Source organism: Aulonocara stuartgranti, assembly GCF_965226115.1.
Source record: "Aulonocara stuartgranti genome assembly, chromosome: 18".
Taxonomy (NCBI): domain Eukaryota; kingdom Metazoa; phylum Chordata; class Actinopteri; order Cichliformes; family Cichlidae; genus Aulonocara; species Aulonocara stuartgranti.
The window spans coordinates 5,194,158-5,215,817 of NC_138954.1; the positions used below are offsets into that span (position 1 = coordinate 5,194,158).

A 21,660-nucleotide genomic window follows, 5' to 3' on the forward strand; every position below is an offset into this window, starting at 1 on the left:
TTTAATTTGATGTAAATTTCCCCTAATTTGCATATTCAGATTCAGTATTCAGTACCACATGTGAAAGTGACCCAGATCAGATTTGAAAATATTGGATTTTTGCCGTTCACACTGTCATAGCATGATCGGATATAGGGTCGCATAGGGTCAAAAAAATCGGATTTAATGCGCTTTCGCCTGCAGTGTGAATGTAGCCTTAGTTAGTTCTTAGAGTTTGGTTTCTGTGTTCCCCTCTATTTAGTGTCTGTACCGTGTCTCTGTGCATTTCCTGTTTTATTGTGAAGGTCCATGTCTTATGTTAGTGTGTTCTGTTCACATTTCCCCCTGTCTCGTGTAGTCAATTAGGTTCAGCTGTGTCTTTGCCATTCCATGTCTCCCCCTGTGTGTATTTATACTATGTGTCCTCGTGTGCTCCTCGCCGGTTCATCTGTGTTTTTTCCTGCATCATTCTGTGTCGTCTCCCTGCATCTCCATTTTAGGTTTCAGTTCTGTGTTGTGTTAGTTTTTTCCAGTTTAGGTTTCACCTCCTGCTGGCCTCCGTTGCCCGTTCCTAGATGCCCCTGGTCTCATATCGCACTGGACTTCATCACTGGTCTCCCACCATCCTCAGGTAACAGTTATTCTGACCATCATCGATCGGTTCTCCAAAGCTGTGCATTTCATTGCTCTGCCTAAGGGGATTAGGTGCAAGAGTTGTTAAAATGTATAATTAAATAATAGATGAATTCAATAGCAAACTGTGCCTCGTTCTCAGATGGACAGCAAGTGGAATGTGATAGATGAGATGAGGAGATGGAAGGAAGAAGAGAGGCAAAGAGTGATTCACAGGCAGAGCTTAGTTTATTTCCCAGTTTTGTTGCCTTATGGTTCCAAGCGCCGTGACCAATCTTTGCGTTTTATTATTATCTCATAACACTTGTTTAATCAGCTACCATCTCTCATGTGGACTGTTTAATCTCTACAGTCTCAGATCAACACAGCCCTGCCCTCCAGCACTATCAGCAGCAAGAGCAGAAGCAACCCCCCAAACAGCAACATTGTACCCCATCAGGTAAAAAATGGGCTACGTTTGCTTTGCATTGTGCCCACCTGATGACAGTGATGTAGTGTGATGTGATTCCATATTAGATTCTTGATGAATGTGGGTTGTTGTTCTTCAGCCTGCTTCTATGTGCCCTTTTTAACTGTGAGCACCCGCCCCTTTAAACATCTCTGCACTGCCCTGACTAAATGTATATATAAACTGTCTCTATGGTTTACAGTCTGAGTCTGACAAGCTGTCAGCTGTTCATTTCTGCTATTTGAATTGTTAAAAGAAACAAACTATTCATTTAGCAGATTAACAAAAAGAATAGAGAGGCATCCAGTTATTGACATTTATATTATTTAGTTAAAGGTTTGAACAAAAAACAATTAAACACAGAGCCTCTTCCTGCTTTCTGGAATGAATCACAGCATGAAAACCCTTCCTCTTCTTCCTGCTCTCTAGCTCAGCACCTCCTGTCTGTCCATATCGTTCTGTGTTCCCTCCCCTTTAGATCTACATTATGAAGATGGGTGTAACCAACATGTGTTAGAGCTGGCAGGCCCCATTCACAGCAGCAACACTTGTTGTTCAGATCAGGTCAGACCAGTTTCTATATTAAGGAAGTGAAACTTAGACAATCACTGACACTGAGAAGAGAAATGGCGCAGAAAGGAGTTCAGCTGGATCGAGAAACCTTCTCTTGTTCGATCTGTTTGGATCTACTGAAGGATCCGGTGGCTATTCCCTGTGGACACAGCTACTGCATGAACTGTATTGAAAGCTTCTGGGATGAAGAGGAAAAGAAGAAAACCTACAGCTGCCCTCAGTGCAGACAGACTTTCACAGCGAGGCCTGTCCTGGTGAAAAACACCATGTTAGCAGTTTTAGTGGAGCAGCTGAAGAAGACTGGACTCCAAGCTGCTCCTGCTGATCACTGCTATGCTGGACCTGAAGACGTGGCCTGTGATTTCTGCACTGGAAGAGAAATGAAAGCTGTGAAATCATGTCTGGTGTGTTTGGTCTCTTACTGTGAGAAACACCTTCAGCCTCATTATGATGTTGCTCCATTAAAGAAACACAAGCTGGTGGAGCCCTCCAAGAAGCTCCAGGAGAAGATCTGCTCTCGTCATGATGAGGTGATGAAGATGTTCTGCCGTACTGATCAGCAGAGTATCTGTTATCTCTGCTCTGTGGATGAACATAAAGGCCACGACACAGTCTCAGCTGCAGCAGAAAGGACTGAGAGGCAGAGAGAGCTGGAGGTGAGTCGACAAAACATCCAGCAGAGAATCCAGGACAGAGAGAAAGATGTGAAGCTGCTTCAACAGGAGGTGGAGGCCATCAATCAGTCTGCTGATCAAACAGTGGAGCACAGTGAGAAGATCTTCACTGAGCTGATCCATCTCATCCAGAAAAGAAGCTCTGATGTGAAGCAGCAGATCAGATCCCAGCAGGAAACTGAAGTGAGTCGAGTCAAAGAGCTTCAGGAGAAGCTGGAGCAGGAGATCACTGAGCTGAAGAGGAAAGATGCTGAGCTGAAGCAGCTCTCACACACAGAGGATCACATCCAGTTTCTACACAACTACCCCTCACTGTCAGCACTCAGTGAGTCTACAGACTCATCCAGCATCAATATCCGTCCTCTGAGCTACTTTGAGGATGTGACAGCAGCTGTGTCAGAGGTCAGAGATAAACTACAGGACATTCTGAGAGAGGAACGGACAAACATCTCACTGACAGTCACTGAAGTGGATGCTTTATTACCTAGTCAGGAGAGACGCCCTGTGGGTGCATTTCACCTCCCTCGCGTATTGCCTCCCCACACCCCCTTAGTGGTTCCCCGTGTATCGTTTTCCAGTGTACATCATCAATCAGCTTTCTTAGATCCAAGAAGAAGGGCACGCGTGAGCCAACTGGAAAATTTTAAAACGAATAGAAAAAAATTCTAATGACATTCAATGAAGTGGATGTTTTACTTACACCATCAGAGCTAAAGAGGCAGGAGAGACGCCTCCTGTGTGGAGCCCTCCCCATTGAGTGTTGTTAGTGTTGCTTCTAGTACACTTCTAGATTTGTCTGTTCATGGGTTGGTATTATTTTTGTTGTAGGTATTTTATATTTCCTTGATTATTTTATTAGTTAGTTTTGCTAGTTTTTCAAAGGGAAACTTCCCGTGTCTCTTTAGTCGTGGAGGCTATCACTGCTCATAATAATTTTATGATTTTCATTTTAAACATATATATTTTTCCAAATGTAAATCTTAAATCTAAATGTAAATCAAAAATTTTATTTAACATGTATATTAATGCTTTTGTATGTTATTGTTTCTCCTTCACTTCATGGGCTTTCCATTATCACAGTTTTATTTTCTAAATCAAAAAGCAAATGGGGTGTTATCAGAACAAGGTTTCTGTGATCACACTTGACGAGGAGATTAGTCATTATGTTCATTGTTTAATGTGGGAACCAGCTGAAGGGTTTTCTAATAAATAAATTTTTGAACAAAGTCTTTTCCTCAGTCTTCATTCCAGGATCTTGACATCAGACTGGTGTTAGTTTGGGTGTGTTTTCCTTTGGAATTTGGGGTCTATTCTTTGGTTTTTACATTATACAGAATTTAACTCTGTTATTAGGTCCATACCCAGTGTTATATTAAAATCAATGAAAGTCTCCAAAAAGCCGCAGGAGGTCCTCAAACCTGAACACATCATCGTATAAATGAAATGAGAAATTAATGCGCACACAGACATGTAAGAAAAGGCTTCGGATTCCAGGAATTCTTTTCAAATACTGCATCACAAAGTAAAACGGATTCTGTAAATATTACATAATACCTCATAAACATATGAAGCTTTCTAAATGTTCGCGACAGTTACACCTTTTACAAGGCTGAGCAGTAAAAGTAAATTTCTGTTTGCACATAATGTTGACATAATGATTACAGTATGCACTGTGTTTTCTGAAATCAGCTTTGAATTTAATGTTAATGTATGCAGTGCAAAACAAAACCTTTTATTTTCACATTCTTGCAGAGGTCCGCCTGTGGTCGTAACTAATGATGGAGAGTCAGAGGTGGGAGAGTGTGTGTGTGTGGGGGGGGGAAGAGAGCGGCTTCTCCCTGTCTTCCTCTTTTACAAAGAAAATGAAGGAGTGGAGGTAGAGGAGGAGAATATGGGGAGACAAAGGATAAAGATTAAGAATAATTAGTCTCTGACTGCTCATCTCACTGTCATAGTTCAGTGTGTTTGGCCCAGAGTCTTAAGATTTTTGGTGGCTCGTGATTTTTTTTTCTTTTGGATTTAAGAGAACTCTTAAGTCCTTTGAGTATTATAGTGAGTTTTCTTTTCTATGATAATCAGATGATCTTAGTTTCCTTTCATGTCCTGTCTTATCCCGTCTCTGTTTTTGAAGTCTCCTGTATGAAGTAAGTCCTGTCTCTGTTTGTTTTTCTTTCTGTCCTTGTGGCAGGTCAAGTGCCTGATTGTAGGTAGCTAAAAGCATCTTCAGGGGCCTGTGCTTCGTACCGCGCTAAGTGAGTTAGCTGGATGAGATTGTTGACGATTTCGCGTGATCCTGGATCGTTCGGTTCCCCGAAGCCCATCCAGGACTTGCTGTCATAGCAACAGAGCCGTAAGCGTAAACCTGCTGGGGAGCAGGTTTACTTTATGTAAACAGGATTAGATCGCGGCCACGCAGGTATGCCCGCGTCATTCATACGAAAGCAACAGCGATATTCCACCACTGTTTCACCATAAATAAATAACATCACTGTAACCAAAGATAATGCAGCACTTGATCCTTTTATTGATTTCACACAGATACATACAGGTCATTTCCTAAAAAAGGGAAATGTACTATTAACATCCTATTACATGTATGTGATTATTACAGATGTAATTCATATTTCAGAGTAGTAATTGTAAATTACTTCGTGTAATCAAGATGAGAGACCACGGCTATAAAAGCGAAGGTGGATTTGGGAAGTCTGTCGCAGTCATATCCTGTCCGTTTACGCGAGCAACCCATTGCGGAAGGTGCAAGATTGATAAGGAGAGTCCTCAGAATTCAGCGTATATTGCGGGACAGACAGGATCCTTTAGCTCAGCGCGACAGTGTGCTCATAGAGAGATATCGATATTCCCGTGAGGGTATTATTCACTTAACCAACTTGTTGACGAGGGGGTGCAGGACCACCACCTGTCTTTTTTTTTTTTTTGCTCTGCCCTTTTCTTGGTTGCTGTTATGAACAAACAGATTATTCCAGGGTCTCTTTCCAAGAGACGACAAGCAATATAAGTGATAAATATTACCATTCTGTAGAATATTCTTATATTTCACTTTTACTTGTTCCCATGTTCTAGTGGGTCCTGTTGTGGCTCTAATGTGAAAGGGGATATAATATAACATATTATAAGATAATATAATGTAATATAATATGGTGTGATATGATAAATCTACCCTACCGCCTACTGGTGTTGGCCAGAGGGGCCGATGGCGCAATATGGCAGCCTGGCTTCTGTCAGTCTGCCCCAGGGCATCTGTGGCTACAACTGTAGCTGCCTCCACCAGTGTGTGAATGTGAGAGTGAATGAATAGTGGCATTGTAAAGCGCTTTGGGTGCCTTGAAAAGCGCTATATAAATCCACTCCATTATTATTGTTATTATTGGATTACTTACGAGTTTGATTTGTCAGCAACTTCCTGCCAGCCCTCTCTCCTTGCTTTTGCAGCCTTTGCAGTGTTCCCTTGCGTTTTAATTAAACTCTGAAACTCCTGAAATCCCTCACTCAAGAGTTCTTGCTCTGCTGCCGAAAAATACCGAGCGCGCTCCTTCGACATTTTTCGCCGACCAATCAAAGGGTTGCCGATCAGTGTTTCTACTATCGATGCGTAGCCCCTGTTGGGCCACCCAGTGATCTCACATTACTTCATCCAGCTATACTAATCGTCAACAACAGGTGTGTTTGGAGAACCGGAATAGCGAGCTCAGAGTTAGCGCGATGATTTGGTCTTGGATGTTTCATTTGATCTTGGATGTAGTAAGCGACGTACGAAGCACAGGGCCCTGGTCTGATAGCATAGGGATGTTCAGCTGCTACAGTTTTTGCCTTGCAGTTAGAGGTTTCTTATTCTGAAGGTGGTTCCTTTAACATACTTTAGGGCCCTTTCATAGACGAGTAAAAGTTTATTATAGTAAGATTTAACTATCGAAAGCAAGTGGAATAACTACCAGCATCCAGTGTGCCCAAGTGAAGAAAAATAAGTTATGCAGGTCAGTTTGTGTTGCTCAGAAGCAGTTTGCAAAAAGTTGCTTATGTTATTTTTCCCAACTTTCCCCCCCATGTTCTTTTATGTGACGTTTCAGTGTGTCAGGGTCTTGTCTAAGTGTTAGTCATTGACTTCCCCTTTTATTTGATGGTCATTTGTTTCTTATGCTTTGTATTTAGTTTTACTTCCTGCGTCATTAATTCTGATGAGTCTCACCTGTGTGTTCAGTCGTTCCCTATTCCCCTGATTAGCTCTGTGTATAAATTAGTATGAAAAGCACAACATGTATTAGTATACATAATTTCAGTTATCCTTTGTTCTTTGTGACCTTGTCTGTTTTTCAGTCTGGATTTTGTTTGTTGCTTTTCTTCTGAATTTTTGTGGTGTTCTTGCTGGACTGTCACGAGTTGCTCTGAGGATCCACACGCAGGACTCCGGGGTTGTGATTTAACAGAGAAAGTTTTATTTACAATTTCTTCATCAAGTGTATTTACAGGCAGTGCGGAAATTGTGCTATTTACAAGACGTGAGGGGCGGGGTTCCAGGGAAAAAGGGAAATCACACACACGTCCACACCGACCTCTCTCCACACTCCACACGGGGACGGGTTAGGGGAAGAGACACAGAAACACACTTTAACGTCTGACATGTCAGCACAGGAAACTTAAGCTAGACTTGTACTAATGAGAGTCTTCACAACAATCCAGCGTCAAACAGCAGACCTTCTCCCTCTTAAATACCCGCTGGTCTAATGAGGCCCAGGTGTTCCCAATCGGCGTGGGCTGAGGGCGTGAACCCACCATGAGTTCCATGAGAGAGATAGATAACCATTCACACAAATGGGTATTTTGGAATCACCAATTAACCTAACCCCACTAATTGTATGTTTTGACTGTGGGAGGAATGCCGGAGTACCCAGAGAGGTTGAACTTCCACCTATAAAATTAAAAGTATTTTCTTTTGACTCACTCGTCTGAGAATCTGCATTTGGCTCCTGCACACACCAGTCAGAGCTTCTGGACAAAAATAATTTCACCCGAATCTGTTAAAAATAAAACAAATAAAATTAACCTGAGCAGGTTTAAAATAAAGCAAAGAAAGGAGAATCCCTTTATTAACTAAATACAGTTAGATTTAAATGACTCTGCTTTTATCTACATACCTAACTGTTGTTTCCTAGTGTTAAAATTACTGCACCTGGGTGCGGTCCTCTCTTAATGTAAGGCACGTCACATCTCCTGTAAAAATTAAATAAATGAGATACAATTGACATTTGCACATCTGTCAAGCAATGCTGTAAAAAAGGCTCTCAGCTGCTACTGTCAGGGTTGCTAAGCAACAGGAGCAGCGCGTCGTAGGCTAGACGATCTCAATTAAAGCAGCCTCGGAGAAGGATGCAGCCCCTGAATTGGGACACAGCTTTAGTACTCAAGGGCTCTGATGGATGTTATCTTCAGGTGTGATACATATATGTCTGCAGTTAGCTGGAAGATTTTGGTTTGACAAATATTTCAGTTACTGAAGCAACAATGTCTTCAGTTCAGCATTTGAGAGACTTTATCAGGGAGAGACTAACTGCTACAGCTGAAGACATCTCCTCTGAGGCTGAAAAAACGATGGTCCAGTATGAGGAGGAGATCAGCCGTCAGCGCAGACTGCTGGATATCAGCCGGAAACCCGAGACAAAGTTACACATAACAGGTATGTATAACAGCGATGATCATGCAGGACCCTGATCAGAGCTCAGTTTTAGGCTAATGGAGTTATATATATACATACACACACACACACACACACACACACACACACACACACACACACACACACACACACACGTAAACTTTTAGCATTAAACACTGAGTAAGGCGCAGAGAAAGTCACTTTTGAGGTTAAAATGTGAGACAAAACTTGTGCCACAGCTGGCTGACAGCTTGATCTCTCTGTCCCTTACCCTGTGTGCCCTGAAGCAGGAGTCATCTGCTCCTCACCACCCATCTTCATCCTTTGAGATGTGTTTAGTGATTAAAATCACCGCCTAATCAGGGCCAAACTCCCTGCAAGACGACCCTGTGTCTCCCATCACTCTCGTCTCTTTTAAACAAACAAATCGATTCGACTTAAATGTAAGTTTTATTTTCAAAATTTACCCTGTTAAATAAGTGAAACTGCAATAGGTTTATGTGACCAAAAATAATCATGATTATGAATTTTGCTGTAAGCTTTTGCAGCAGCTTTAGCTCAGACTAAAATGATTCAGCTGTGTGGAGGAAATCTGGGGGAAAAAGCCCACTTCCAATGTCTTTGAGTCTTTCATTAAAGCTGCAGAAGGACCAGCATGAACAGACACACAAAGCATTTTGTGCAGGCTGGATAACGAAGAACTGCACTCTGAGAGACATTTATTGAGTGAGCCTTCCTGATAAAGAAAGACCGACCTTGAGACTGAATGAAAAGAGCTACAATGAGCAAACTGGTTCAGACTGGCTGCATACTTACTTCCTGTACACATAAACTGTGGAAAATTACAAAGTAATAAATAATAATAATAAATAATATAAATATAAATAATATTTTGGAAGCTTCTATGGAGATGACCATATATCGCACCTCTTTCCTTAATATTAGTCATTTAGTTTGAGTCATAGTCATAAGTCTCATTACACGACATGACATCACACAGCTCCACACCTCAATCAGATTCATTATATGTTGATAAACCTCTTGAGCTGTAGCATCTCTTTGTTGAAGGGGTCAAAACAAAAATTCATGCACCAAATGATAAGAAAACAATACATACTATGCACAACTAACACAGAACGAATAAGACAAGCAAACAGAAAACAAAAGGTCACAAGACAAATAAATAAAATGATAGCTTTTTACAAAGCAGCGATAAAACAAATAAGAAGTGTGCCTTTTGGCATAGGCACACTTAATGAACACTGATGAACTTAATGAAAATATATGTAGTCTGGTTTGAGAAACAAAACATGTTTGAATAAGTAAAAAGCTAACATGGAGCAGAAATTTGAAATATTCAAAGGTAGTATTTCACACAGAAAGAGCCAAAAAAATAAAATCTTTGATCCAAAGACCAACTTCCTCAGATACAAAATGGACATTAATGATGAAACTATAGAGAGAAATTACAGTTTGTCCAAACATACACAAAAAGGGCTTGCAAACAAAAAACATTCATTACAACTAAAAATACAACAAATGTAGCTCATTTCCCAACACGGGACCTGCAGGCTTTTAGATAGTACATAGATCAGGTTGGTAGAGATCATTATAACACACTATAAAATAATTTAAAATACCCCAAATGTCAGACTAGTTAGTCAAGTGTGTCTAATGTTATAAGTGCTAACAAGCAAGCCTACTTTTTTTCACAGGTCCACACATCTTAATGTGGTTAAACATTACTCCTGTTTAGTTATATGCAGGACTGTACTGGGGCATAAACCCAGGCTATGAGCCTGACATATTTGCTTTTTAGGGCTGTCATTATATCTGATTTTCTTAAGTTTACATGTTACACGGTGTATTTGCTAGTTAAATGCATCACTGCTTTATTTTGCAGGGTGAGAATGTTTATTCAGAGACAGAGAAAGATGTAAGAACAAGACAGGTTGAATTCTGTTTCTGTGAAATGAACACTGACTTTGTGTTATTCAAATGTTTGGTAACTCATCTACAATGTGGGATACAGCAAACAAGCAATTCAATTTATGTTGTTTTCCCATTGCTTGTTATGTTTTCTACATAACAGATGAGTACTATTCTTCCATCCATCCACTTATCCGAAGTTGGGTCAGTAAGCTAAGCACACTTTTCCAGACATTCCTCTCCAACTGAGGGATCCTGTGGAACTGGATCATCTAGCCTGGCATTCCCAGGCTAGATGAGTAATTTTTATGTCTCCAGCAGGTTTCTGGGCATGACCAGAACACCTGCAAAGGGAGGTGCCCACGAGGCATCCTCGAACCATCTGAAATCGCTCCTTTCAACGTGCAGGTTTACACTTTGTATACGAACCCATATATAATATAATTTTAGAAATCACATTGAACGATCCACTAAAAAGTAATAACTGACTAAAGAAAATAACAGAATGCACCTCAGCAGGTCAATGTTATGATGGTGAGTTCATGGATGACATGAAGGCAGCTTCTTTATGGCAGCGGACGAAGACAAAGAAAACAAAGGGGGAACTCAGTCAGCTTTAGTTTTCCAAGTATTCTACTTTATCAACTTGCTGAGCATTTTCTTTTTCAAGTTGTTGAAGCCAGGACTGAAGATCCAGAACATTAAGATCACATGCAGTTGACTTCTAAACTGGAAACAAAAACTGACTTATGCAAACTGGAAATAATAGGATTGACTTTTGAAGCAAACAGGTCAGGTTTAATATTTTGAATGACATACCATACTGTTTTTAGTGTTTTCCTGTCATAACATTAGGAAGCTTTTTTTCTTGTGTCCTTTTGTTCCTTCAGCAATCCCACAACAACATGAATGTAAGGAAGAGGAGGGTCTCCTCCAGCAGGTCTGCATCCCGGAGAGGAACTCCAGTCTTGATCAGAAAGACCCAGGGCATCCAGAGATTAAAGAGGAACCAGAGGAACTCTACACCAGTCAAGAGGGAGAGCACCTTATACTGAAAGAGGAGACTGATACCTTTATGGTGACTTCTACTTATGAGGAAAGTGAACCAAACAGTGACCAGCTCCTTTCTCACAACTGTCCTGAACCAGAGAGCAGAGACGAGGAAGAAAGCAAGTATGTGGACTCAGGATCGACTAGATGTGCAGATCTGTTGAGACATCAAATAGACAGAAGTCATATTAGCAGAGTAAATGACTCTCAGGCTTTAGACAGCCAGTGTAAAACTGATACAAGTAGAAAGTCTGTAAAATGTGACACTTGTGGAAAAACCTTTCAGTGTAAATCCAACCTGACTAAACATCTGAGAACACACACAGGTGAAAAGCCACATTCATGTAGCATCTGTGGGAAAGGATTTAGTCAGATGGCAAACTTGAAAACACATATGAGAATTCACACGGGCGAGAAGCCACATTCTTGCAACACCTGTGGGAAGAGATTCAGTCACATGATAACTTTGAAAACTCACGTGCAAAATCACACAGGTGACAAGCCGCATTCTTGTAGCACCTGCGGGAAAAGATTCAGTCGTATGATACACTTGAAAACTCACATCAGAATTCATACAGGTGAGAGGCCGCATTCGTGTAGCACCTGTGGTAAAAGATTCAGTCAGAAATCAACACTGGAAACGCATGTAAGAATCCACACAGGTGAGAAGCCACATTCTTGTGCGATCTGTGGGAAAAGATTTAGTCAGATGGCAAACCTGAAACGACACATGGGAATTCATACTAGTTAAAGATCACAAATGAGTGAGAGCTGTCAGACATGGCAGTGTGCCGATGATAGAGCCCACACTGGTGACAAACCAAATCACTGCAACAACTAAGGGAAAATGTGACCTCATATTCAGGTTGAGACGTGCACAGAACTCTCAAAATTTTTATTTGGCTTATTATTATGACGCATTGGAGCCTTTTTTTATTGTACTTTTTAAAAAAAATAACTTGTGACGTGGTGACCAGAGAACAAAACAGTTTTTCCCCTGCATCTTTGGGTTGGCGAACGTTTCCTGGCTGATGTCTGTGCTTACATGCCGAATACTATCCGAGAACTATTCAGCATGTACCTGGGCTACTTAGGGTCCCCAACACTCAACATAAGAAGTGAAGTAAAACCTGCAGGGGTGTGATTGAAGGGAATAGCCTGTCCAGTCTAAATCCAAGCAGTGCTTTGTCGGGCTTCTGTGATAGTCCTACTTTATTCATAATCAACACCATCTTCAAACAAGTGTGTCTATGAGTGCACATCGCACCTGAGCCATAGATTGCTGATCAATTTTGTAATCATATAGTCAGGTCTGCAGCTGTATGTTCTGAACTGTCAGGTTATGAGTTGTCAGTTGATCATTAGCTAGTGGTGAGTTGGAGGAAGTGGTGGGGAAGGATGCCAGAACGACCTTGCATACCCATACTGTAGATGTGCTGAAAGCATCTGGTAGAGGTTCCAGTTCACAAGATCTTCAACTCTGAGAGCTTTAACTGCATTCTGATGAGCTAGGGACATTGACTCTGAATGGACCGTTTCACGTGTTTTTCTGTCTCGGAGTAGAGCTCCTACTCCCCAAATATCAAAAGGAGATGTTTAAGGTGGTTTTTGCATATAACCAGAAAGTGTCCAGTGTGAAGTGTTCTGGGCACTGCAGGATGTGGCCCCAGGAGAAACAATGGAGAGATTATATCTTTCAGCTGGTTTGGGAACTTATTGGTGTCCCTTAGGAAAAACTAGAGGAGGTGGCTGGAAAAATTAAACTCTGGGTGTCTCTGCTTATACCTGCTGCTATACTTGCTGCTGTGACCTAGAAATGGATTACCTGTCCAACTGTCAAAAATTACAACTCTGGCTCCTTGAAAGTAAAATGTAAAGAAAAGAGGGGTGCTCAAGACATTTGCACAGTACTGGTAACTGGTTTTGTTTTACCTCTATTTTAATTTTCTACTGTATTTTTTATTTTTTTAATATATAGTTTATCAATTTTGTTGTACAGTACTTTGTGATTACATGTCTGTGAAAAGTGCTATGTAAATAAATTTACTGACTGTGGTTAATCAGCTAAGTTAATGAATGGATTTTTCTTCCTTTGCTTCATTTTTTAATCTGCTCAATTTCTTTTTATTTGTTTTAGTTTTACAGATTTGGGTGAAATTCGTTTTAGAGTTTTGACATTATATTATTAAAATCTGAGAGTGTTTGACAGAAACACTGATGGAAACTGTGGGAAACATTTCAGCATCATTAAACCAGTATGTCAGCTCTTGGGAGCAAAATTACAACAACAACATAGTAAGAAAAATAAAATGATTTAAATCATTTTTTTCTTTCAACTGCTCCCTTTAGGGGTCGCCAGAGTGACTCATCTTCCAATATATCACACAGTTTCTAGCATCCTCTTTAGTTATGCCAGCCCTCTTCGTCTTTTTCTTCACTACATCCACAATGTATAACATCAGTAGTGTTTGTGGTAATCATTACAACACTTCATCATCTTCCCACAAAATTTGTATTCAGTTGACTTTAGTTTTCAAACGCCACAGACATGAGATGTTGGTTTTCTACGGTCTTAAACTGAGCTATCTTTTAAAATCTGAATTGTACAAAGCTTCTGAATATTTTAGGATTTTGATAAGTATAAGTTACTGAGTTGTATAAAACTGCCCCCACACATCCAGACTCACTAAAACGTTTGGCCTTTGAACAAAAAATCTGTATTTTTTTTATACTTTTCATCCTTTTTGATTGATTTCACTTTGCTTGTGTTTTACTTTCTATAAATGAAATCTGTCATCATTAGGGATGGGAGTCACAAACTGGTTCCCAACAGTTAAATTCCTTGGATTTGTTAATCTCCTTGCCTGTTGATTCTGCTCATCAGTTCCACTCACACTTGCTACAGTTTAAGATAAGATACCTTTATTAGTCCCACGAGTAGGAAATTTCATGTTAAGGCTGCCGACCTATTGCACGCAATGGCGGCGCCATCTTAACCTCTGACAATACATACATTACACAGAAACATCACATGGGGAAGACAGGTCAGAGAGGTATAACAATGGAAAATGCACCACATGAGGAAAGATAAGGAGAAAAAAAATAAGTCTCCCCAGACTGAGCTCCAACAGGGAGATCAGTTTGAGAACAGAAAAAACCCACCTCTGCACAGAGTGTACCAGATTAGGAAAATACGGTGCAGTCTGCAGAGTGGATATGGACATAACCTTTATTTTTATTGCACAAAAGGATGAGATGATACCAGAGGTATAATTCAAATGCTGCAGCACAAAACTCATCCTTAGCTGATGGCAATGGCACCTAGCATTGTCTTCTGCTGCTGCAGGGCATTTCCTTCAAAGAGGAACATGTTATATGTTCAGAGATGCTCTTCTGCTTGCCTTAGTTTGTAACAAGCGGCTACTTGAGTCATTGTTGCCTTCAAAAGTGCTCAAAGTACTCTGGCCATTCTCCTCTGACCTCTGACATCAACAAAAAATGTTCACCCAGAAAACTTCAGCTTGCTAGACTTTTTTTAGACCGTTCTCTGTAGATCTTAGATGTGGTTGTGATAGAAAATCCAATAGATCAGCAAGTGTCTGAAATACTCAGACTGGACCGTCTGACCACAGCACTTTCACAGGCACTTTGTAGGGTGAAACATTTCTATATTGATGGGACTGGACTGCAGCAGGATCATAGAATATTTCAGGAGTATGAAAATGGTGTGAGTCATGCGCTTTGGCCATCAAAGCCAGGCAGTCTCAACCAAGTTGAACATCTTTCATGATTCATGATTTCATCATTATCTTTTGAATGTCGTAAAATAAAGTGATCTTAACAATTTCATCAAAACTCTAAAAAAAACTTTTTTTTCCCCATTTCATTTGTTCTTTAGATTTTAAGAGACTTGCAGAATCAATACCGTGAAAGACTGAAGCTGTTCTGAGGGCACATGGTACACAAAAACCTCATGAAGAAGTTTTTTCCTTTAATTTGTCACCTGTCTGTATCTCACTGCTCCAGTTTTGATATCTTTGTGGATAACGGTGTCTGAGCCTGTTTGGTCAGAAAAGATTGTTCATGACATGATACTAAAATAATTTAATTAACTATGTGTATTTTTTAAAAAAATATTACATTTACGTCCAATAAAGGCATGGGCTCCATATTCTCACATGACACATGGTCTATTTCTGTCAAAAGTTACCTTTTATATAAATGGCACACAGGAATAGACAGAAAAAGCAGCGATGTCTGCACTGGGATGAAGGAAAAGAAGCTAAAATTATTTTAGCAGACTTAAACAAGTTTTGAAAAAAATGTGAAACAAGCTCTGTTATAAGAAGTGTTCAGCAAGTATTTCTCCTCTTCCTGAAATGAATCACACCCTTCATCTTCTTCCTGCTCTCTAACTCAAGACTTCCTTTCTGTCAACATGTTTCCGTGTTCTCCCCTTTCGATCTGCAGTTTGAAGATGAATGTGACAAACATGTGCTGACACTGGTGAATCAGAGCTCAGACTAGTGTCAGTCATACGGAAGTGAAACTCGCAAAGTCGCTGACACTGAGAGGAGAAATGGCGCAGAAAGGAGTTCAGCTGACACAAGAAACTTTCTCTTGTTCGATCTGTTTGGATCTACTGAAGGATCCGGTGACTATTCCCTGCGGACACAGCTACTGCATGAACTGTATTAAAAGCTTCTGGGATGAAGAGGAAAAGAAGAAAACCTACAGCTGCCCTCAGTGCAGACAGACTTTCACAGCGAGGCCTGTCCTGGTGAAAAACACCATGTTAGCAGTTTTAGTGGAGGAGCTGAAGAAGACTGGACTCCAAGCTGCTCCTGCTGATCACTGCTATGCTGGACCTGAAGATGTGGCCTGTGATGTCTGCACTGGCATGAAGCTAAAAGCTGTGAAATCCTGTCTAGTGTGTTTGGTTTCTTACTGTGAGAAACACCTTCAGCCTCATTATGATGTGGCTCCATTAAAGAAACACAAGCTGGTGGAGCCCTCCAAGAAGCTCCAGGAGAAGATCTGCTCTCGTCATGATGAGGTGATGAAGATGTTCTGCCGTACTGATCAGCAGAGTATCTGTTATCTCTGCCCTGTGGATGAACATAAAGGCCACGACACAGTCTCAGCTGCAGCAGAAAGGACTGAGAGGCAGAGAGAGCTGGAGGTGAGTCGACAAAACATCCAGCAGAGAATCCAGGACAGAGAGAAAGATGTGAAGCTGCTTCAACAGGAGGTGGAGGCCATCAATCAGTCTGCTGATCAAACAGTGGAGCACAGTGAGAAGATCTTCACTGAGCTGATCCATCTCATCCAGAAAAGAAGCTCTGATGTGAAGCAGCAGATCAGATCCCAGCAGGAAACTGAAGTGAGTCGAGTCAAAGAGCTTCAGGAGAAGCTGGAGCAGGAGATCACTGAGCTGAAGAGGAAAGATGCTGAGCTGAAGCAGCTCTCACACACAGAGGATCACATCCAGTTTCTACACAACTACCCCTCACTGTCAGCACTCAGTGAGTCTACAGACTCATCCAGCATCAATATCCGTCCTCTGAGCTACTTTGAGGATGTGACAGCAGCTGTGTCAGAGGTCAGAGATAAACTACAGGACATTCTGAGAGAGGAACGGACAAACATCTCACTGACAGTCACTGAAGTGGATGCTTTAGTGCCACAATCAGAGCCAAAGACCAGAGCTGGATTCTTAAAATATTCGCGTAACATCACACTGGATCCAAACACAGCAAACACACAGCTGTTATTATCAGAGGGGAACAGAAAAGCAACATTTGTGAAATATCAGCAGTCTTATCCTGATCATCCAAACAGATTCAGATATTGTTATCAAGTCCTGGGTAGAGAACGTCTGACTGGACGTTGTTACTGGGAGGTGGAGAGGAAAGGGCGAGTTTATGTAGCAGTCGCATACAAGAACATTAGCAGAGCAGGGTGTGGAAAAGTGTGTGGATTTGGTCGTAATGACAAATCTTGGGCATTAGATTGTTCCAAAAACAGTTACACATTTTGGCATAACAACATTGAAACTCCAGTTTCAGGTCATGGGTCCTCCAGAGTAGGAGTGTACCTGGATCACAGAGCAGGTATTTTGTCTTTCTATAAAGTCTCTGAAACCATGACTCTCCTCCACAGAGTTCAGACCACATTCACTAAGCCGCTTTTTGCTGGACTTTGGTTTTACAATAATTATGGAGATATTGCTGAGTTCATCAAACTGAAATAGACTGAACTCGTTCATATTGTTGTGGGTTTAAATTGGAGTGGATTTTTCACTTGAGCTAGAATTTTTGGGATCGGCCCGAGTTTCGCCTTAATGTGTCATGCATTGTGTAGTATACATGGAGTAACGAGAAGCGAGTAACACCTCACAACCAGTTCCCGATCAGCAATCATATGGTCACAAGAAAGTCAAACCTTTTTGAAATCCTGGTCGCCCCTCGTGAGAGTATCCACTGTTGAAGCAGTGCCACAAGCCAATTTAACGCAACCTCTCACACTGCGCGTGCCCAAACACAGAAGCGAAAAAGTCGGATCAACATGGCAGTGCAGCGTGTGATCTAGACAAAGGCTATGGACGCCTAACTTGTAGAACTTTGGCAAGTTCATCTGAGGCTTTTCAATGTGTCCTCACAAAACTATCACGACCACAGCAACCGTGAAGAGTTAGATGGACTTTGCTGCTCAGTTATGTTTTCATTAGCAATTTAGAAAAGTTGATGGTGGTGTGTGTGTGTGTGTGTGTGCGTGTGTGTGTGCGTGTGTGTGTGTGTGTCAGCGAAGGAGAGCGAGAGACAGATTTTGTGTCATATATTAGCTAAATAATATAACCTTTGGTAACACAAAATGTTACCAAGCTAAAATTTGGACGCACACTGTGAGCACGCAGGTCGCATCGGGGCGTATAATGTGAGAACGATGACCTACGAACTTCTAACCCCTGCGATTCAGTGGTACAGTTTGAGCAGGAGCTGAATACTGCGACTGAAAAAAACACAGTGTATCCCCAGCTTTAGATGTTATAATCCTATACCTTTGATAATTGCAATCAATGATAACTTCATGCATTGTTTTTAATGTTTAGCATGTGAACAAAGTGAAGGCTTTTACTATAAATAACTTTTTGTTCAGTTTTTCTCCCGAAACACCTGAAATACTTTCAATTCAATTTAAATTCAATTCAATTTTATTTATATAGTACCAAATCACAACAAAGGTTGATTCAAGCCACTTAACCTCAAGGACTAACTGTAATATATAAACATAAAAATATAGAGCACACTCTTGTGTTGCAGTTGAAGTTCCTTTGAGAATTTCAGGTCCAAGGTGTTGGTTTTCTTTTTAACAACAGTTTAATGAGTAGCCCATATAAAGTCTTTGTGTATTCGGAGGTATTTAAAGCTGTCCACTGTTTCCACAGTTGAGTTATTCATGAGTACTGGCAGATGAATGCTCCTCCACGTTCATGTAATTCACAATAACCTCCTTTCTTTCTGAGATATTCAGGCATAAATGCTTGTTTTGGCAATAATTTTCCAGGGCTGTCTCATCAGCAAGTGAACTCAATCCTGTAAACCTCTCAGTTGTGTTATTAGCTCTTTTTTACCCCAAGCTGTCATGGGTGTAGAGTGAGTGTAGGAATGGGTTCAGAGCACAGCCCCTTGTCTGTTATTTGTACAGTACTTAGTGATTATATGTCTGTACAAAGCATTTTATAAATAAACATGCTGAGGTTTAATCAGCTGTGTCACCAGATGAATCAATAAAGGGATTGTCTCTTCATTTTTAAATCTGCTCATTTTATTTCTATTTGTTTTAATTTTACAGATATTGGTGAAATTCTGTCTAGATAATTATTTTCTGACATTTTGAGAGTTTTGGACATAAACACTGATGCAGTGTTTAGAGACAAGCAGGAAACCTCAGTCAAAGACTCCTGGTCAGGGTTTCTGACTGCACAACAAAGTATATGCCAATAAAAGACAACTAATGTCAGCTTGACAGTCATACATGTTATAAGAAACAACAAGCTATCACAAACAATAGATAATAGTTTACAACACACAAAGCTCAGCAGCACTAAATTACAGTTATCAGAGCATATCAGACTGTAAATTCTGCCATCAGAGGATTTAATTGTCTGCCATAGCTGCAGAAGTGTTAAACACACATCTCTTGGCTTCCTGTAATGAGTCACTGCCCCATAAGGCCCCTCCCCCCCGGTCTCTGACTCAGCTCCTCTTGTCTGTCTGCATGTTCACTTGTTCCCTCCCCTTCTTATCTCCACTTGTAGATGGGTGTAAGCAACATGTGACAATCTGTAAGAGCTCACAGGCCACATTCACAGCAGCAACACATGTTGTTTAGATCAGAGCTCAGACTAGTTTCATTTTTAAGGAAGTGAAACTCACACAGTCGCTGACACTGAGAGGAGAAATGGCGCAGAAAAGTGTTCAGCTGGACCGAGAAACTTTCTCTTGTTCGATCTGTTTGGATCTACTGAAGGATCCGGTGACTATTCCCTGTGGACACAGCTACTGCATGAAGTGTATTAATGGCTTTTGGGATGGAGAGGACGAGAAGAAAGTCTACAGCTGCCCTCAGTGCAGACAGACTTTCACAGCGAGGCCTGTCCTGGTGAAAAACACCATGTTAGCAGTTTTAGTGGAGGAGCTGAAGAAGACTGGACTCCAAGCTGCTCCTGCTGATCACTGCTATGCTGGACCTGAAGATGTGGCCTGTGATGTCTGCACTGGAAGAAAAATGAAAGCCTTCAAGTCCTGTTTAGTCTGTCTGGCATCTTACTGTGAGAAACACCTTCAGCCTCATTATGATGTTGCTCCATTAAAGAAACACAAGCTGGTGGAGCCCTCCAAGAAGCTCCAGGAGAACATCTGCTCTCGTCATGATGAGGTGATGAAGATGTTCTGCCGTACTGATCAGCAGAGTATCTGTTATCTCTGCTCTGTGGATGAACATAAAGGCCACGACACAGTCTCAGCTGCAGCAGAAAGGACTGAGAGGCAGAGAGAGCTGGAGGTGAGTCGACAAAACATCCAGCAGAGAATCCAGGACAGAGAGAAAGATGTGAAGCTGCTTCAACAGGAGGTGGAGGCCATCAATCAGTCTGCTGATCAAACAGTGGAGCACAGTGAGAAGATCTTCACTGAGCTGATCCATCTCATCCAGAAAAGAAGCTCTGATGTGAAGCAGCAGATCAGATCCCAGCAGGAAACTGAAGTGAGTCGAGTCAAAGAGCTTCAGGAGAAGCTGGAGCAGGAGATCACTGAGCTGAAGAGGAAAGATGCTGAGCTGAAGCAGCTCTCACACACAGAGGATCACATCCAGTTTCTACACAACTACCCCTCACTGTCAGCACTCAGTGAGTCTACAGACTCATCCAGCATCAATATCCGTCCTCTGAGCTACTTTGAGGATGTGACAGCAGCTGTGTCAGAGGTCAGAGATAAACTACAGGACATTCTGAGAGAGGAATGGACAAACATCTCACTGACAGTCACTGAAGTGGATGTTTTACTGTCACAACCAGAGCCAAAGACCAGAGCTGGATTCTTAAAATATTCAAAGGAAATCACACTGGATCCAAACACAGCAAACACACAGCTGTTATTATCAGAGGACAACAGAAGAGTCACATTATTGTTTTATCATGAGTTTTATTTTGATCATCCATACAGATTCACTTCTTATAAACAGGTCGTTAGTAGAGAGAGTCTAACTGAACGTTGTTACTGGGAAGTGTTGAGGAGAGGAAGAGGAGTTATTGTAGCAGTTGCATCTAAAAGTATCAGGACAGCACAGGATGAATGTTGGTTTGGGCACGATGACCAATCCTGGGCATTAGATTGCAACAAAAACAGTTATACATTTTGGCACAACAGCATCCAAACTCCTGTCTCAGGTCCTCGTTCCTCCAGAGTAGGAGTGTACCTGGATCACAGAGCAGGTATTTTGTCCTTCTACAGCGTCTCTGAAACCATGACTCTCCTCCACAGAGTCCAGACCACATTCACTCAGCCGCTCTATGCTGGACTGAGTCTTTACTATAATTATGGAGATATTGCTGAGTTCGTCACACTGAAATAGACTAAAGTCTTTCATATTGTGGGTTTAAATCTGTATTTTAGTTTCATCATTGTTGTGACATTTTGGCTGTGCACAGAGATCAGCTGTAAATCAATCATTACCCCAACATCTTCTAGATGTTGAATGATGTTATTGAGTGTTTTATAACGAGCTGTTCCTAAGTCTGTTTAGCCATGGAGGCTATGACTGCTCATGATCATTTTCATCTACAAAAACATTTCACTGCATAAAAAGAGCTGATCTCTAAATGAGTAGTGATCATCACTTTATACACTTGGAAAGAAATGTATAACTGGAAGACTAACTTTTCAGTCAATCTCATCCTTGTTGATTTTTAAAGCAACGTCTTTCAATCAGTATATAGAGAAGTTTTTTAATTTAGGTCATCATGGACAAAGTTATTAAACATTTTAAAGCACTGAAGTGTTTTATTTCATATTTATAAACTGCAAACTTATCAGTTTTTCCCATGGTCTCTCAGTGCAGCATCAGCATTACTGGTTGTGACTCACAGCCTCTCTGTGCTAGATTTTTCTTCTCTTCAGTCAGATATGATGGACTGCTCTCTTAGC

The 21,660-nt window shown here is 41.1% G+C and overlaps 2 protein-coding genes across 2 annotated transcripts; both read left to right on the plus strand.

Moving 5' to 3' along the window:
• Positions 1-1,662: 1,662 nt before the first annotated feature.
• On the plus strand, positions 1,663-3,534 carry LOC309694537 (tripartite motif-containing protein 29-like). The gene has a single exon (XM_082514697.1). It carries the CDS (start codon positions 1,687-1,689, stop codon positions 2,974-2,976), a length of 1,290 nt encoding a protein of 429 aa, XP_082370823.1. The 5' UTR covers positions 1,663-1,686; the 3' UTR covers positions 2,977-3,534.
• Positions 3,535-15,411: 11,877 nt separating this feature from the next.
• Positions 15,412-21,392, plus strand: LOC309694727 (uncharacterized protein). Its single transcript, XM_082514936.1, has 2 exons — positions 15,412-17,204; positions 19,349-21,392. Exons 1-2 carry the CDS (start codon positions 15,534-15,536, stop codon positions 21,086-21,088), a joined length of 3,411 nt encoding a protein of 1,136 aa, XP_082371062.1. The 5' UTR covers positions 15,412-15,533; the 3' UTR covers positions 21,089-21,392.
• Positions 21,393-21,660: the final 268 nt, after the last annotated feature.

What these genes read in the sequence shown, in the direction of transcription:
- LOC309694537 (XM_082514697.1), top strand. Translation starts at nt 1,687, where the DNA reads ATGGCGCAGAAAGGAGTTCAGCTGGATCGAGAAACCTTCTCTTGTTCG.
- LOC309694727 (XM_082514936.1), top strand. Translation starts at nt 15,534, where the DNA reads ATGGCGCAGAAAGGAGTTCAGCTGACACAAGAAACTTTCTCTTGTTCG. An exon ending in CTGAGTTCATCAAACTGAAA is followed by an intron (nt 17,205 to 19,348) that starts TAGACTGAACTC and finishes CATGTTGTTTAG; the next exon opens with ATCAGAGCTCAGACTAGTTT.